Source organism: Diaporthe citri, assembly GCF_014595645.1.
Source record: "Diaporthe citri strain NFHF-8-4 chromosome Unknown scaffold_6, whole genome shotgun sequence".
Taxonomy (NCBI): domain Eukaryota; kingdom Fungi; phylum Ascomycota; class Sordariomycetes; order Diaporthales; family Diaporthaceae; genus Diaporthe; species Diaporthe citri.
Genome location: NW_025064851.1, coordinates 3,631,498 through 3,649,482, shown reverse-complemented (window position 1 = coordinate 3,649,482; position 17,985 = coordinate 3,631,498). Strand labels below are relative to the sequence as shown.

The 17,985-nt window shown below is 55.4% G+C and overlaps 6 protein-coding genes across 6 annotated transcripts; 3 read left to right on the top strand and 3 right to left on the bottom strand.

The window, feature by feature from the left end:
* Window positions 1-2,585: 2,585 nt before the first annotated feature.
* INS49_012973 (uncharacterized protein) lies at window positions 2,586-3,989 on the bottom strand (the record flags this gene model as incomplete). The annotated part of the gene is made up of 5 exons (XM_043173675.1): window positions 2,586-2,930; window positions 2,988-3,246; window positions 3,297-3,454; window positions 3,550-3,734; window positions 3,872-3,989. 5 exons carry the CDS (start codon window positions 3,987-3,989, stop codon window positions 2,586-2,588), a joined length of 1,065 nt encoding a protein of 354 aa, XP_043022972.1.
* Window positions 3,990-7,873: 3,884 nt separating this feature from the next.
* Window positions 7,874-8,123, bottom strand: INS49_012972 (uncharacterized protein; the record flags this gene model as incomplete). The annotated part of the gene is made up of 2 exons (XM_043173674.1): window positions 7,874-8,009; window positions 8,077-8,123. The coding sequence occupies 2 exons, from the start codon at window positions 8,121-8,123 to the stop codon at window positions 7,874-7,876; spliced, it is 183 nt and encodes a 60-aa protein (XP_043022971.1).
* An 857-nt stretch (window positions 8,124-8,980) lies between these two features.
* On the top strand, window positions 8,981-10,676 carry INS49_012971 (uncharacterized protein; the record flags this gene model as incomplete). Its single annotated transcript, XM_043173673.1, has 5 exons — window positions 8,981-9,011; window positions 9,436-9,471; window positions 9,540-9,832; window positions 9,899-10,136; window positions 10,399-10,676. The coding sequence occupies 5 exons, from the start codon at window positions 8,981-8,983 to the stop codon at window positions 10,674-10,676; spliced, it is 876 nt and encodes a 291-aa protein (XP_043022970.1).
* Window positions 10,677-10,931: 255 nt separating this feature from the next.
* On the bottom strand, window positions 10,932-11,864 carry INS49_012970 (uncharacterized protein; the record flags this gene model as incomplete). Its single annotated transcript, XM_043173672.1, has 1 exon — window positions 10,932-11,864. The coding sequence occupies one exon, from the start codon at window positions 11,862-11,864 to the stop codon at window positions 10,932-10,934; it is 933 nt and encodes a 310-aa protein (XP_043022969.1).
* A 598-nt stretch (window positions 11,865-12,462) lies between these two features.
* On the top strand, window positions 12,463-14,914 carry INS49_012969 (uncharacterized protein; the record flags this gene model as incomplete). Its single annotated transcript, XM_043173671.1, has 3 exons — window positions 12,463-13,129; window positions 13,210-13,289; window positions 13,385-14,914. 3 exons carry the CDS (start codon window positions 12,463-12,465, stop codon window positions 14,912-14,914), a joined length of 2,277 nt encoding a protein of 758 aa, XP_043022968.1.
* An 862-nt stretch (window positions 14,915-15,776) lies between these two features.
* Window positions 15,777-17,691, top strand: INS49_012968 (uncharacterized protein; the record flags this gene model as incomplete). Its single annotated transcript, XM_043173670.1, has 2 exons — window positions 15,777-17,240; window positions 17,275-17,691. 2 exons carry the CDS (start codon window positions 15,777-15,779, stop codon window positions 17,689-17,691), a joined length of 1,881 nt encoding a protein of 626 aa, XP_043022967.1.
* Between the last annotated feature and the right edge of the window lie 294 nt (window positions 17,692-17,985).

Here is a 17,985-nt window from a genome sequence, read left to right as displayed (position 1 = left end):
CCGGGATGGAAACGAACAAGGAAATACCAGGAAAGTCGATATCATCGCATGCAGCCCTATTACGGGCCTCATGTATGCCAAGTCATCCAGCAGGTTCGACTCTGCTCAAAGGGTGCCGCATTGCGTCTGCAGGCACCACACAGAGACTCTTCGGTCGATACAGCCACGTTTCCCATCTTACGGAGGTGGAGATGACCGATGAATCAATCCCATTGAAAGGTTTCCAGTGAGATATTACAAGTGACAAGAACGAAAATTGTTATGGTGCAGAGGTCGCAATCTTTGGCATATACATTGAGAGAGATTTGGAAGTCACGACCTCAGGGAGGTTGAGTATTCTCACTGACGAAACGCAAAATGAAACTGGAACGGGAACATTGAGTAAATGTGAATGTGTAAATCGTTAACCATTTCTCAGATCTCATCTAGAGATGAAGGAGTACGCAGCACCACTTCAAACCAGCTGAGCGAGTCGGTTACTTCGAAGCTTGCCGTCTCGATGGTAGCGGTCCAGGAGATGGTGGCATTTGAAAACTGGAATCTCTACGTGAGTGACCAAGTGTCTCATAAACGTGCCCTTGCAGGCTCTCATGGGTCCTCTGCGGTGTTTCCGAACTTGTTCCATGGTTGCTCCCCCCCGGAGTAATGTCTACTAAGATGGGAATTTTCACGCACATGGCATCGAAAGACAATGACTGTCTCGCTCAAGGGGCGGACGCATTCACAAGATTCCAGTTGGAGGTGTACCGATAGGACTGGTCAGTCCCAGCGAAAATTCAGACCCGATGCGATTTTGTCACGAGGCTCCCATCCCGTTCATCCGGTCTCTGCCCTGCCTCGCTCCAAGAGCCCTGGCATACCCAGAACATAAAGACCTGTCACTTTGACTCACAGCCTTCCCTCGGTAAGCGTAACTTTGGTCAGCACTCGCTCCTCCATTTCCGCCAAGCCCGCCAACACCTTCCAGAGCTGCAGTCAGAGCAGCCTCGTATCAGCGGCCTTGGGGGAAAGCCGGGTGGATATCCGCGTAGAAGTCCTGATAGAACATCTCGCTACCAGACATGGCCATGTAGACTGTACAAACAAGTCATGAGAGAAGTCTCACAGCCCCGATTCCAGAAGGGCAGAAAAAGAGAGAAGAGGGTGTCCAGGGGGCGTGGCATCCGCAGCAGGTGCACAGTACCTGCTGTGTTCTGATCAGGCACTGGACGGGTAAGCTCATGTCCAAGTACATGAGCCGCCTAGTCCCGACGGGGCATCTACCAGCCACTGCCATGCAGGCAACAGAGTTCAGACAATAAAAAATCACAAAATGCGCCTGTGAGGGTTGCAATGCCAAGCTATGCAGCGATAGGTGAGAGGAGGTCGATGTCCTCGGTACACACGAGGCAAGGCGCGGGAGAGGCACGGAAAAGAAGCCAAACCAAGACGGGAAGCCTCGCATGCCGTCCCGCCTGACAGATCACAAGTGTTCATATAAAAATAGAACGTCGGTGTGGGATGACAGAATGCCCGAGCATTCAGCCTCGGGGGGTTGTAGTTGTAGCTCAAGGGAGTGGAGGGGCGTTCGCGAACGAGAAACGCTGAGCCACGGCTGCCGATAGCGCCAGCAACGTACATCTCGAAGGATGCAGCCTACTGCATGCGGGCTCCAGTCACGATTGGAGCCCGGGTTGAGTCGGCGTGATGTTCAGGCTGATCACTGCCAATGCCACCACCGACCTCGTCTGCACATGTCGGCCACCAGCTGCTGTGGCATCAGTCTCTCATCCCCAGCTTCGTGGTCAAGTGATTCTGATGCAGTTCGCCACTGGCTCTGGGATGCCGACGAAGGGAAGGCCGATCGGACGAAGATACAAAATATGTATAGTGTCGGGTATCTGAAAAATTCAAGTAACGTATTATATATGTGTCCAGGCCCTTGTCCCTGGCTCGGCAGTGACTAATGTCCAACCTCAGCTGCTCACGGCCGGGCTTGATATCCAAAAATGCCGTTCGTGCACCCATTTCAATTCCTAAACGTCTGTCTCACCGCTCGGCTCCGAACGGCCAAGTGCCGGGTCTTATCCCATTTCAATGCTTCGTTTCAAAGGATCTTGCCACTCAAGACCCCTCCCTCCCCAGATGAAAACGGCCCCCAAAACTTTCGTCGAATTTCTGACCATCGATGCTGGGCATGTAAAGTTGGGGCGACAACAGAAGTAGACGTCTTTCTGCCCGGTTCCGTCGGGAACTAGAGGTGATTTGCCCCGCTCGCGTAGCATTATGTAGCTGCAGCTGGTCGTTGCATCAAGTATCCTAGTGTTGGTGAGGCGATGCGACGTTGGGCCCAAATCACCGTACTCCCAGGCCAGAGAGTGATAATGGCGGGAAGCTCGTGAAAACCGTCAACGTCGTCATGTGTACTTCGTGAGGCCGCTAGGCGACCTATCATAAAACAGCGGCGCTAATCGACTGCGATTCGTGTGGAGACTCGCGCGCTTGAGTGCTTCGGGATCTGCAGATTCCTGGAGGGAGATTGAGTCCCGCAAAAGGAAACTGGCGAGAGCCCTATGACTCCCAAGCTCGTCGGACCGCGCTCAATTTCAAAGGATCAGCTGTTTCAGATTCCTTTGTATGATCATGTCCTGGACAGATCCCATCGTGATCTTGAGGAGGTTCGTGTCGGTGGCATTCGTAAAGTGGCCGTAAATTTCCTTCTCGGGATTTCGGTTGAGTGCGCGGAACTTGTCCATGAAGTACTTGCTCGCCTGCTTCCAATCGTCGGGTTGTCCGTGGTAGTCCGTGAATCCGTGCTGTGTGATTGGACTTTTCGCTAGCTTCTCCTTGAAGAGATCCATCTTGTTGAGGAACAGAATCAGCGCCGACTTGAGGAACCAGTGAGAGTTCGCAATTGACTCCCACAGCATCAGAGCCTCGTTCATTTGGTTCTTTGAAACGGGTTAGCATTTCGACCTGCCGGGCGAGGATTGGATTGGGTTGCTTACGCCATCCTTGTCTTCCACGAGACATTGGTCGTAGCCGGAAATCGCAACCAGGAACAGCAGACAGTTGACGTTCTCGAAACAATGTATCCACTTCTTCCGCTCTGACCGTTGGCCGCCAACATCAAACATGCGATATGTGAGCTGGCCCAGATCAAACACCGTCTCGGTTATACCCGTCGTCCGTAGCCGTGACCGCAGGAGATCCTGGTCAGTCGGGACATAACTCTTGTCCCAGAATCGTTCGAGATCATCGCAGAAGCTTCTGAAATTAGCCACGCCCTTTCCATGGGTTGCACGGTGACTACTCACTATTCCAGGTTATCATGCAACGCGTACTCGTTACCCTTGGCGATGGCCTTCTTCACGCCCTCGTCGGCCCAGAGGTTTTTGATCGGCTCGAGGAATTCGGTGGGGAAATGATCGTTCGGGCTCAGCTCGTGATCCACCAATACTTGCTCCATGCATTTCTGGATTGAAGGTCAGTACAGTCCAATGCTGCAGCAAAATCCCAAAGGGAACGAAGTTGATCATCTCCCGGTGGGCTTTTGTGTCAACAACATACCTCGCTCTCGGGCTGCTCGAAGGCGATGTTCAATTCGGTCATGGCATCGTATATCAGGCGGAACGACTGGACGATGTTGTTGAAGACGACAGGCTTCCACTCTAGCTTCTCATTCTTGCTGAATCCCGTGGCGTAGATGAGTTTCATCTGCTTCAAGACGGTCGACTTTCCGGACTCTCCAGCTCCTGTAAACACAGCGTTGGTCAATTAGCGTCGTCTCGATTGGCCCGATCTCGGTCCCGTGTGGTATGGAAGGGCTGGAAGGGCTGGGAGGACGGGAGGGGCGGGAGAGGGGCGGGAGAGGGACGGGGTGCAGCCATACCGAGCAAAAGTAATTTGACCTCCTTCTGCATCCTCTTCTCGTCCGCCTTGAGGATCTTGTCCAGCTCGCGCGACCGCGTCGCGTCGGCCTCATCTTTATTCCGTCTCCCGAAGCACATGATGTCGTGCTCTGACGGTGTATATACAACCGGGAGGAATGTGGGCTGCTTTTATTGTTGTGTCGTGACTGCAGCCAGGGCGGAGATGGGAACGGCCCTGATGCGGCAGGACTGCACAAGTTTTGGCAATTGTCCTCGTGTGCTCAGCCAAAGGGCGATGTTGTCGATGAGGACGAGAGAAGTAGAGACGATCAGATTAAGGGGATGCTCCCTTGCCGGGGAGGATTTTGGGAAGATGAGGGTGGAGGTTCGAAAGTGCCAGCTGCAGCGGCGGGTCCAAGCTTAGATAGTAGCGGAAGCGACCTCTTTCTGAATTAGGCCGGGACACGAATCAGGAGCTGCGACGGGACAGCGTTTATCAGCATCGACGGCCGGCCGGTCGGTGAGAGTGTCTGCTGTAACCTGTCTGTGTGTCGGGGAGGAGGGTATGGGGTGTTGAAGGGTGTGTGTGTGCCGTGGATCTTGGATCGTGGATCGTGAGGAGAGGAAGTAGTCTACAGCAGACAGGGTCGGGAGAAGACCCGGTCCAACAGAACAGGACAGGACAGGACAGGACAGGGCAGGGCAAACACACCTTGATGACTACTACCTAGTGACCCCGGCGCTGGCCCTCTGGTGCAGAGAGGGTCCGGATGCTGCGCAGGCAAAGCCAGTGCAGTCAAGGTCTGTGTGTGGGGTGGAATGGAAGGCGGATGAGATGAAATGAGAAGGTTGCAACAAAGGGGATGTTAGAGCGCTGGACGGAGCTATTCGGCTACAACTGTACCAGCAGAAAAGGCCCAAGGATCTTCATTAGGGATTTGTTACCCACTCTTGATCGGGCCTCATTTCTCAGCGACTTGCCCTCTTTCTGCTTGCTTGCTGCTGCCCCTGCTGCCCCGGTGCTGCTCTCGCTGCTGCTCACGCTCCTTCGGCGTACTGTCAGACTGTCAGGCGCTGGGCAAAGAGAGACGCTGCGTGCTCCTTTTTTCTGCTGGGAAAAGCCAGGTGCCCTGCCCTCGTCCCACTCCTGGCCCCATGCCCCCGTGGCGCCGCGAGGTAGCGGGTACAAGAGCTGGCGGGTACAGGTGGGAAGTGATGGGACCAGGGACGCCGGGGCCAGTACAGGGTACATGGCGCGGGCGACAGCGAGCAGAGGAAGAAGCCGGTAGCCCGGTACCACGCGCAGCGCATGAAGGTTGCAGTCTGGGGTCTGCGCGCCCTTCACTCCCCCCGCAAGGGTGCGGGCGTTGCTGCACCATCATTACACGGAGGTACCCAGACCACCTGCTACCGTGCTTACTCACATACCTAGAAGGCCACTGTACATGATATTTCGCCTGGGAGGGGTGCACGACATGTCGCTGCTGATGGGGCAACTGGCGAATCTCGCTGCTCGCACGCGGCCTTGACTAATTACCACGGCACCACGGCTGACATGAGATACCACCCCCATCTGTGTCCTTGCCTGTCTGTGGCTCAGAGGATCACCTCACCGGTCATCGTCGTGACCTAGGTTGCAGGGACGATCACAGCCGGATGAGTCTGCATCGGGGGGTTGGTTGGATGGCCAGGGTTGCCACCAGTCCCACGCACATACTGTGTGTATATTTGCCGAATTACGCCCACTCTGACACGAGCGAGCAATAACGCTGGCCAAACCGTGAACCGGGTGTTGCACCTCCTCCAGAGGGCCCCGATGCTAGGCTCGTCCAGCTTGGAGCTTGGGCGTTTCGTGCTCTCTGGTCTAGTGCAGAAGCTTCCCAAGCTGGAGCCTGGAACTGTTTTGCCTGGCCACTTACTCCGCCTGTCGGGTACGGGCTGGACGGGATGCCCTTGGAAGAGACTTAGACGTCTGAGCGTTCCATCTCCAGATCTGTCGTGGCGTGGAAGATTGCCGGCACGCGCCCGACCGATCAGCAGTGACATTTGACAGGCGCTCGGAAAGCCTTGGCCCAGGAGCTGGGGCAGTAGACACCATACCGCACATCAGGATACCTCGAAGACAAAGAGAGGCGGTGCTCTGCCATGCTAACAATCTTGTCGCCAACCCCAGTGTCTAGGTCAGCCACTCTCGGCATATTGCCCAGCGAACAGGCATCCGTCCAAGGGCTGCCAGGCCTGCATCTCACGTCACAGAATCGCCCAAACAACGTGTGCAATGCAAAGGAACCTTACCTGACCTGCTTTTTTTCAACTGGCCCCATATTTTCCGGCCGTTCGCTTCATAAAATTGCAACGGTCAAAGAAGAAAGAAAAACTGCCTCGCAGCCTTGGGGGGCAGCCATTGGGAGCCGGCCTCCCCTTTCCATCTCTCAACTGCAGCACTTCTTTTGAGGCAACCGAAATAGCCTGACAGTGGAGAACCCGCCAGTGCAATGTACACGGTACGAAGCAGCGCCGAAGTGGCCCGGCGGGGACGGGGATTCGACCCTTCAGGGCCCGTAAGAAATGAAGAGACGTGATTAGTCAATGGCCGGGTCCTGAAACCTCCTTGGGAGATCACCCCGGCACGCTGGCACGTTGGCTCGTGGCAACCCAAAGGGCCGGCCAGCAGCCAGCGCGGGGCCCGTTGCATGGATTCCTTGACGACGCATTCCACCACGACGTTCGCGTGCCCAGAGTGGACCGACAGCCACATACAAAACCCCCTCGCACATGGCAGCCTCCTGCTCTTTCGCGGGACGGCCCCTTCTTGCACGGCACAAAGAACTGGCTTGCTGTTGCAGTGAGCCTCAAGGGCAGCTCAACAAGGACGGTGCCGAGTCGATCTCTGCCGATGGCTTTCGGGGAAATAGTCGGCGGAGTAGCATTCCGCCTCGCCGCTCAATGATTAGCACCGCTGGGAAGCCTGGTTTTGCTCACGAACTAGCGACTAGGGTAGTCGTTTTGAAGGCTCGAGGTCAGGTCTTTGACACTCGGAACGGCTTGGGTGGGTTAGGCCGGGCCATCGCCAGCTTGGCTCCTCAAGGTTCACACGGCGCCTGGTGAGTCGAGGCACGCTCCAGGAGACTGTGCGTATTCATTCTTTCTTTGTTCGCTCCCGTCGATCATGGGAATTGGGGATCCTCATGTCGTCAGCAACCGCAACTCCTTGCCGAATCAATGCCCAACTGCCCTGGCCACCCGAGTGGCACGCGAACACCCTAGCGGGCAACATGGGCTGCGAACGCTCTAACGTCCGCCCACACCTGTTCGTTCGGCACGCCCACTTACAGTATATTCCCGGAATTGGGAGGTCACATCGTCTCCCGATCGGCACGCTCTCTTGGCCGCTTGGTTCCCCGAACCTCCTGACCTCGCAATCTATAGTATCCTGCCTTGCTGCCTCATGAGCACCATACTCAGTCAACGAGATTTATAGCCCGGGCGTGTTTTCCGGAAACGGAAGCACAAGGCTGAGCGACAATGTCGCCGTCAGCACTTTAATAACAGTCCGGAGCAGACCACCTGGTAATAATAACACACGTGCCGTACAGTGGAGTAGCTTCGGCACTTCGGTGACGCTGGGCTCGAACTTCGACGAGCCAACACCTCCAGGTCACAATATCCGGGGAAGAGCTGATGGCATCGCAACCGCGCGCCTCACCCCGGTGGGCGAACCATCTCCCACCACTGTCTCAGTGGCAACAGGCACAAGTGACAGCTGTGTCGGATTTCTGAAGGGAGCATCGTGCCTGGCCCTGCGACTGAAGTTGGCCCCAAAAGCAATGGTGGGTAGGTGGGTGGGTGCACAAGTGTCTGCTCATGGAAGCTATTGTTCCAGGGACGCCACATCGTCAATAATGTCCCACCGTTTGATGCAATCCGAGACCATCGGCAGGGCACGCATCTCAGACATTTCGAATCCTGCGCCCAATAAGCCCCCACGCTAAGCACTGACGGCCCAGCAAGCTGTGTATCACTTACCAGGAGTGCTTCGTCATGTTGGGTATCGATGGGCCATGGTTCACGATTTCGCGGGGATCTGTTCGTTGTGGAGAGGTCGGCCTCTCGCCAGACGAGTTCAGGTTGTCGCCACCTAGGGGAGCGTTCTTCGAACTTCAGAAGAAAGGTTCAAGAACGGCGCCAGATGAAGAAGGGCGTCTCCATGTCTCACAATGCTTACAGAAGGATGCTCTCCAGGGCGCGAGCTGCCTCGGGGCCAAAGCTCATTCTCGCTTATCATAAGATCATCCGGGGAATCGGAAGTCGCCTCTGCAATATGCGGTGGACGACCAAATCAATCTCACGAGCTGACACAGCCTACATCGAAATAGTGTTTCGCGGGAGGCACACTGAGACTGGGCCTCCCTTGCTGTTCACCTTAGATTGATGTCGCGCTGGTGGACATCAGCCGTTCCCGCGGCCCCCAAGCGGTGGTTTACCGCAGCGGTGCTCACTACCATCACGCCCGCCAGCATGACACCAGCGATTCAGAGAGGAGGTGTTCCATACGCATACCTAGGTAGTGTATAATGTGGTGTTGCTGCTTCAAATCATAGGGCTGGCGCAGACTATGCAGTACAAACAGGTAAGTGCCTACCTACCTGCTAGGTGGGCTGGGCGGCGAGCAGCGGCAGAACCGGCCTATGACGTCCGTTAGAGCTGACAGCCCCTCTGTGCAGCCAATGTAGAAGCAGGTGGGAGTCTGGCAGGGCAGATGAAGTTGACTACTGGATGTTTCAATGGCTTGTCTTGCTATCTTCTGTGAGACGCGGTATCTCTCAGCTTTTGCATCTGTCCGATTGGGAAGATTCCGGTTACTCGGACAACATTCACATAGGTGTGGCATGTTGACCTTGCAGGCTTGGTAGGTTCGTTTGCTTTGGGCAATGGGAAAATTTTTCTTTGCCCAATCGAGGCATAGCAGCCTGAGACTTCTCCGCAACTTCACCCCACGAACTTGCTTCGCGAACGAGAGCTTGTTCTATCACTGCCCTTCAACGCCCTTAGCATCACTCTCATCTTCAACAGCATCGCTGTCTCCCTTTGCCTCTCAACGTCTTTGCCATAACTCATCCCCCGCCAAGATGACTGAAATCACCCATTCGACCATCCAAGGTACATCGATTCTCTCTCTCTCTCTCTCTCTCTCTCTCAGGCTCCCTACCCCTCCATCGCAACCCCACCATGAATTTCTCTCCCCTGTCGAGGTTCTTCAGTCAGAAGCACATCTAGTACAAAATTGGCTCGCTTCAAGAGAAGCAATAAAGTACCACCCCCTTGGATCTCATTCACCATATATATGTCTTATGCGCTCTCCCTTGCCCGCCAAATTTTTCGTGGGTGCATATTCATCGCGGGCCCATACGCAATCGGCATGCGTCCGGAACAAGCAACTTGAGGGACAATGGCGTGTGAGGGACAACATTATCAAGTGATGCCAAGCGATGACCGCATACATCCTCTGTCCTTCTACCGCCAACGTGACGGCCGGGACCTGGCGACCCGTTCTGGCATGTGGCTAACGAATTATTTGTCTTAGATGGATGGTTCCGCGAGATCTCAGACATGTGGCCCGGTGAGTCAAGACAAGCTCCTGCTGCTCAGGGCGCGGGAAGAGTGGCGTCTGACAGAACAGTAAATTAGGCCAGGCCATGACTCTGAAGGTCAAGAAGGTTCTGCATCACGAGAAGAGCAAGTACCAGGACGTCCTGATCTTTGAGTCTACCGATTACGGTACCGTCCTGGTCCTGGACAATGTCATCCAGTGCACTGAGCGGGATGAGTTCTCCTACCAGGAGATGATCACCCACCTGGCCATGAACTCGCACCCTGACCCCAAGAAGGTGCTGGTTATTGGTGGCGGTGACGGCGGTGTCCTCCGCGAAGTCGTCAAGCACGAGGGCATCGAGGAGGCAGTCCTGTGTGACATTGACGAGGTCAATAACAGCCCCCAACGTATCCCCTGGTCTCCCTGGACAGCATGTCGCTGACAAGAGTGCTAGGCCGTCATTCGTCTCTCCAAGCAGTACCTCCCCGGCATGGCTGCGGGTTACAACCACCCCAAGGTCAAGGTCCACGTCGGCGACGGCTTCAAGTTCTTGGACGACTACAAGAACACCTTCGACGTCATCATCACCGACTCTTCTGACCCAGAGGGCCCGGCTGAGAGCCTGTTCCAGAAGCCTTACTTCAAGCTGCTCCACGATGCCCTGCGGGATGGCGGCGTCATCACTACGCAAGGTTGTACGTTTCCTTTAATCTTCAACCCTAGAAAGATGCTCACGCAGGCGAACAGCGTGCCTGGTCCTTCGCAAGCATCCTGCTTGGAGCGTCGAATGCGCTTAATATTGCTCATAAACAAAACGATGCTCCAACCCCCTCCCCCCCTTCTCCCCTGGTCTTCCCTCTCTCCCTCCAAACGGCCAGCTTCTGTGCCAGCCATTTCTTCTTGTGTCAGCTCGCGCACCTGTCCGGTGTCCTGAAGGCTAACTTGTGAAAATAGCTGAGAACCAATGGCTCCACCTGCCTCTCATCACCAACCTGAAGAAGGACTGCAAGGAGATCTTCCCTGTTGCCGAGTACGCCTACACTACCATCCCGACCTATCCTTCGGGACAGATTGGCTTCATGGTCTGCTGCAAGGACCCCAACCGCAACGTCAAGGTGCCCGTTCGGTCCTGGACTCCTGAGGAGGAGGAGAAGTTGTGCAGATACTACAACTCGGAGATCCACAAGGCCTCCTTCATTCTGCCCACATTTGCTGCGAAAGCCCTGCAATAATCGGTAGTATTGACCAGGCATATCCTGATATCGTGACACGGGCCGGCCGACGATTGCTCACGACGGGGGGAAGGACCTCAAGGTTCAGAGCCAGGCCGAGCCGTCACGATGATTGGATTGGATTACGAGAAGGGTCGATCACACCAGGAAGGGATCCTGATGGATTGGAAAAGTAAGCATTCGAGGCTTGCAAAATAGATATGATAAATACCCTTTTGAGCCCGGAATCTTGGCAGCCCCAGATATTCGGTCCAATCAATTCTGCCCCTTGTCGCCAAATTGAATTTTGCCCTGACTTATGTCGGGGTACACGTCAAACCGCCTCTGGTCCCTCAGCGGTATCCCTTTCCTCGTCTCCTCGATCTTCTCACCGCTCAGCTCTACAGTTACTATTGTCTCCTTCTCCTCTGCCTCGACAAGTACCTGCGCCATCGGGTCGACCACAAGGCTGTGGCCATACGCAGGGTACGCCGCGTTCACATCCCGAGCCGGGGAGCACAGCGCGACGTACACCTGATTGTCCATGGCCCTGGCCCGCCCCTGCAGGCTCCAGTGCAGCGGGCCCGTGGTGGTGTTGAAGGCACCGGGGTATATCAGCGCAAAGCAGCCCTTGCGGGCGGCTATGATCCCAAGCTCGGGAAAGCGGATGTCGTAGCAGATTGCCACGGCGATCTTGCCGTACTCGGGCAGGTCGACGATGGTGACCTTGTTCCCCGGGGAAAGGACGTCGGACTCTCTGAATGTGATCTTGCCGGGGATGTCGATGTCAAAAAGGTGCACCTTCCTGTGTGTGGCCAACAGGTCACCGCTGGGGCTGAATACCAGCGACGTGTTGTAGTAGCGCTTCTTGTCCTCCTTCTCATGCTGCACCGACTCTGGTATCGAGCCTCCGACCAAGTAGGTCCCGGTCTCCCTGGCCATTTCTGACAGGGCGTGGTAGCTGGGGCTCTGCTCCATGCTCGGCGGCGACGGCAGCAGCTGTTCGGCGTACGAGGGGAAGTAGTCGCACCCGTAGGGCGAGTTGAAGCACTCCGGGAGGACGATGATCTTCGCGCCCGTCTTTGCAGCCTCGTGGACCTTTTCGCGCGCATGTGCGAGGTTGACGCTCTTGTCGGCGCCGCTGGCGAGCTGGATGCACGCCAGCTTGACGGGCTTCTTCAGCACCAGGGAGGGGCTCGCGGACGCCATGTTTCTCTGAAACCACTTGATCGGTATGAGACGGGACGGCGGCAATCTTGGGCTGCGGCTGATTGAGACAATTGTCCTCCACGTCGTTCGCATTCTCAGTGGCGGGAGGGAATACTCGTGATGATAATGTGTAGGTGGAGAGCCGTGCCGGATGTCGACATCGGCGTCGATATCGGCGACTGGAGCTGTGGTGAGAGCTACCCCCGCATGTACCCAGGTACCCACTTACAGAAGCTCCTAAACCCCTGAACCTTGAGCTGTCTCTTCCCCAGAAACCGTGAAGTGGCTTGCACCTTCCTCGCTCTGTCAAAACGCACCTTCCAACTGCGAAGCCACTGAAGCAGGCGCCTCAACATTGAGAACTCCTTTCTCGATGCCGCAAATTACTAACCACTCTGATGACCACTAACACACCTAGGTAACTCGTCCGGACCTCCTCGCCCTTGGGCCCCATCTCCTGCAATGGTGAGGGTAGTACTACTGTGTTTGTTTGCCTCTATCTACTACCTCACGCAAATTTCATGGTCGTGTTCGCCTGATTTCCTTTCTCGTGCATGCGTCCCTGTCGCTGCCGTCTGCATCAGCTCCTTCTTCCATCATGAACTGGACTGAAGGCAACCTCAATCGCCACTCTCGTGCGCGGAAAGGCAAGGAGACCCTCCTTCGCCAGAAGGAACATTTTGCAAAGGTTCGCGCCGGTCTTCTTGATGCCAATGTCAAGATCAGTCCGCCTTCGGTTTCTTTCCTTGCTCTTCCTGCGCGGCCACCTTCTTCTGTCCGTCGTGATGCCCTGAAGTCCACATCCTCGAGGAAATACCAGAGCGATGACCGGCTCATGTCCAGTCGCTATTTATCTGAAAGTCGTCCCAAATTGCCGGCACCGATTCGTCTCCCGGAGCAAGAGACGGGAGATGAGGCCATGCGCCAGAAGAGACGCAAGCTATTGCTCAAGGGTGACTGGGTTGGTACTAATGTGCAGAAGCCCATTGAAATGGAATTCACGAAGACACGAGGATCTCCAAGCAACCCATGGGGCGTGAAGAAGTCGCGTCGTCAAGCCTCAAAACACAAGCTACGCCAGCTTCTTGGGGTGACGGATGGTGAAGGACACAACAGAGCCCGACTGAGTGCGGAAGATACCTTCACGCCCACCTCTCTCCGACGGATCAAGGTTCGGGTTGGGAGCTATGAGAGAGCACTAGGAGACAGCTCCAACGCCAGCCCCAGAAGCAATGGTCTCCATATTGGTATTCCAGGCTCTCGTGGTAAGCTGTCTCGCGAAAGAAGATCCTACTTAAATGTGTTTTCGAGAGTTAGCTGAACAATGTCCGATAGGCCAGCCCAGGTACCGTCACCGGGACGAACACCATCAAGATCGAGTCCAAGCCCGCGTCTCTCGTTCCGATGCAAGCCATCGATCACATAGTAGCGCCAGCCAAACTCCACTGCTGACGACCTCGCCCTTGTTGTTTCATCCTGTTCCCACCCGACCAGCCTTGCTCCAGTTACTTCATCGGCAGTCAGTTGACTCGGACAATGCGGACAGCACTTTGGCCCAGCTTGGAGTCGAGCAACCTGCCGTTTCTCGGTCTCAGGCCGATGAAAATGACGTATGGAGAACCTTTGTTGCGCCCCCTGACGACAACTCTGCCTGGAACGAGATTGGAACTTCTGATAACCTAGAAGACGCCGCTCAGAGACTGATTTCACCAGGAATCAGTCAACTCGGAGCATCTAGTCAGCTTCATGGTGCATACAGTGTAGAGGCTGCAGTTTCTCCAACAGCAAGAGAAGTCGATGATATTGGCGAGGACAAGGCTCCTACCGCGCCTGCTGGTCTGTTTGCAGAAGAAGCGGGACCAGACCCATCTCACCAACGAAGCAGCGAGCCTTGCCCAGATGATGACCAAAACGCTCCAATTGCGGGCGGTTATAGCTCTCCGAGAGTGGGATCTCATCTTTCACAGCCTTCTGAAAGTCCCGGAAGTAACGATAGACACGATGAACACGCAATCAAAGAGCAGAACATGACAGCCGGAGCCTCTGATGAAGTGTCCTTGCTCGTGGTATCAAGCTCCCCAAAGCTCCCGCCCTTTCTCGACGTAGTAGAAGAGGCAACACCGTTCCAAATGAATCAGCAAGAAGACATCGCTATTGAGCTGGACGTACTATCTCCTCACGCGGCTTTGCGTCAGCTCCATGGGAAAGACTTAGCACCCGGAGATGGAGCATATGCTGCAGTAGAGAAGCAGCTGCCCAGTGAGCGCACTCAAGAAGATGAGAATGATATGTGGAGGAGTTTTGTGTTCGGAGACTCCTCTGAGAACCTTGAAAAGGCTCTGGAAGAGGCGCGAAGAGATACTGCGAGAAGTCTCCGGCCATCCCTTCCGTCCACGAGCACTTACTCATACGAGGAATCTCAACAAGGCTTCACCACTTCTCCGCTCGGCCTCGAGTCCATCGACAGACGTGACTTCGCCGAAGAACTCTGCGATCGTACTGGAGATGTGGTCACCACAGTCTCCGCAAGCCACGTGGCTACTGCAGGAGCATCTTCGGCAGATCTCAGTTCTGAGACTACATCGGGGCTAGTGGAGACCGCCATGCGTACCGATCAGGCAACCCATGGCTCTCCCAGCTCTTCATCAGCGGCTAGTAACGACACAAGCCGACTGCTCTTTCCCAGTGACCCGATGGCATCGTCTACCTGCGAGGCAGACACTAGCACGTCCAACTTTGATACAAAACAACTTGAGAAGTACGGCGAACCAGACGACTGCTTCAAATTTGCGAGGCCAAAGCTTTTCGTTGGAAAGAAGATTGAACATGTCGATGAACAGAGACAAATCGCTTTGTCAGCGCCTCAAATCCGGGGAAAACCTCAGACACGCCGGCGACAGAGGCGAACGACTGACGGGAGAGCCAACATCAGGAAATTGCCCAACTACGGCGGCAGTGACCCGATTGAGGAGTTTGAAGGGGATTGTCGACCCGATCGAGCTGAGAAGGGGTCGATGTTCGGCCCGCTTGAGACTGAGGACGGCTTTTGAAGACTGACCTTGGTCAATTTGCTGACCTGCCTGTTCCATTGGCGTTGCCGTCAACATGTAACATCTTCGAGAAGAGTCGCTGCACATGTACCTAGATAGCTCAAGATCAAGGACAAGCAGGTGCCGGGTCCGTGTTCCACAAATTTATTGTAGTCTAGCTAACGAATTACACAAGTAGAAGGGGGTTTTCAATGCTATATCGTTGTAAGTTATCGCGGGACTGTACTTGTGTTTGAAGCCAGGGCACGATTTTATCGGCGGCCGGGTCTTGAATTATTTATTCCATCTGCGCGGGTTCAATTCGTACAAGACCCTCAGAAATGGCCCCAACGTCGACAGGAGCAGAGAGGTTCACATTGGGAACAAAGCTCTTCAACCGTAACACCTGTGCTGGATTTTGTTCTCAAACCCACCATAGCCTTCAATTTTCTAGATACCTTCATCGTAAGGAAACATTCGTAGTTGGAGGGCCGTTTGTGCTCAGGCGTTGCCTTGGCTTTCATCCCTACCTAAATTCTCGGTCGAGACGGAAATTCGTGGCAAGGAGAAATAGGTTGGTTTAAGCTCTCTTCTCGACCCTACTTTCGTTATAAATATACATGTACAATTTCTCTTGGCTGGGAATTAGAGGCTGCATTGTTGGATCATGGGGTAAGCACATCCGGCGAGCCTTCCGAGACCACTGAGATAAAACATGCGTGCTCATCAGCCTTGAGCGGCAGCCAGGCCTCCGATGTCTCACTCATCTTCACATCCACCAGGCAACCACTGTCGACGAGCACCAAATCCGTGCTGTTCGACACATGGGCCAATCTTTGTGGTGGAACCATGATGATTCTGCGAAGCCAAGTCTCTGACGGAAATGGAGGAAGCTAGGAAGACATCCCCCGACTTCAAACAAGCCCCAAAGTCCTCACGCGCGAGCTCCCACAGGGCGCGGACAGGCTGCATCACCTGCAAGCGGCGTCACGTCAAGTGCGACGAAGCCAGGCCTCATTGCTCAAACTGCCGCAATGGCAATAGGGTGTGCGAGGGCTATGTGGCCACGGCAGCCAAGAGGGCCCGGGTTCCCAGCACAATGCAGGTTTGCTGGAATTCCAAGTCGACCACGGGCACAAGAGGCACAACACCGTCGTCGTCGCCGATGCATTCTGCGTCGCTCCAGGAGGCCCGGCTGATTCCTACGACGCTCGGTGTTAAAGATGACAAGGCGAGGCTGTACTTTGATGAGTTCGTCAGCCTGGTGCGAGGCCCGTGGATCACCGCATCTGCCGCCTCTGGGGCTGACCTGTGGGAGGTCACCCTGCCGCAGCTCGCGCGCAGCAATGCCACGATCCAGCACGCTGCCATAGCCATCGGTGCAATGTCTCTGTGGCATCGTCAATCCCGGCTGGACGGGGGAAGACCACGTGCGCCCTCTGTGTCCACTGTGCGCGCCCCTGGGTTGACAACAACAGAGGTAGCGATAGCAGACGCGCATTACCTTGATGGAGTGGGCTACTATTGCCATTCCCTCAAGCTACAGAGCCGCAGCGAGTCAATTCAAGATGCCGTATTACTATCTGTTCTCCTGCTCACCTTCGAAACGCTGCGAGCAGATCGCCAGGCTGCCTTACAACATGTCAACCACGGCCTGTCCCTGCTCCTCGCCATCGCCACTGACCAGAATGGGCGGTTGGACGCCCTGGCACCAGATCCCAGACCGATTCTCGAATCAGTGGCCGGTGTGTTCACGCATCTAGCAACCTCTGCCCGCTCCATTCTTCACGGCCGGATCGGCCAATGTCGACCACTGCCAAACTTTGCGGAGGCGCTGAAGGCCCAGAAGCAGACCCTGCACTCTTTCACAGAGCTCGTGAGCCGGCTACCTCGCGCTTCTGCGGCCGTCGAGAATGTACCGGCAGCCTTTGGGACACTTGAGGAATTCGAAGAGCATTGGGCCGCCGCTCGGCATCGCCAACATGCCATGGAGGCGATGATCGTGGACATGGTAAAATCTTCAGGCGTGCTCGAAACGACGAGCGTCACTGAGAACGAAGACTTTTGGGTCCGACTTATGGAGAGCCCCGACATTCTCAAGGTCTGTGCCGACACGCGTGATTTGATAGAGGCCCTTGCACCCGCTTTTGAGCCTCTCTTCAACAAGATCATCATGTCCGATGGGGTTGGTTCCCGGCCCTACCTGCGAGCTTTACATCTCCGCCTGCAGTACATGGCCACCTACGTGTTCGCAAACCCCCCCAAGTACCTGGATCTCGAATCACTACAAGCACAGACGCCACTGTTCCGCGAGTACCTCTCACTCGTGGACCTGGCCCTGCGCGCAGTCAAGAGGGAGACAGATGACGCCCCCGCACCAGCTCTCCTTCCACTGCGAAGTATCATGGTACCTGTTCGTCATATCCATATTCTGCCGCGACCCCCTGGTGCGCGATGAGGCCCTGTGTAAGCTGCGAGACTACCCCGGCCACGACGGTCTGTGGGACGCGCGCTCTCTCTACGCCCTGGCGAGGAGGAACCGCGACGTCGAGCTGGCGAACTCGGTCGAGGGCACGCCCCTGCAGCAGTGGAGGCGGCTGTGGCGCCGCGAGTACGTCTTCGAGGACGGAGGCGCCCGCATTATATTCCGCTACCTGGAGAAAGACGCGCCGACCGGGGAGTGGCAGCTGGTCGAGGAAGCAGCTGAGATATGGGCGGATTCTGACGATGTCCGCTGGGAACGGCAGCCTTTGACGGACGAGGGAAGGCTGCTCATGGGCACCACGGTTTCGTTTTGAGCGGTGCGTGGCTGTTTGAAACGGGATGTAAATGGCTTGTACAGATACAGAGAGCCATTTCAATGCAGAACCAGCCTGGAACACGTGTTTACCGATGACTCGAATATGGGTAGTCGGTGTTGCGCTATGTCATTAAGTGAGTTCTACAGAATCTACGATAATGCCAGGAGTCATGGAGCTTGCTCAAGCCAAAAGTACAAAAACAGCAAATCCCCCTCTATTGAATCTCGATATCACCAGAAAGTCTATCCCGAACCATCCAGCCCCTGGTCATCGAAACGCCACATCATCGCC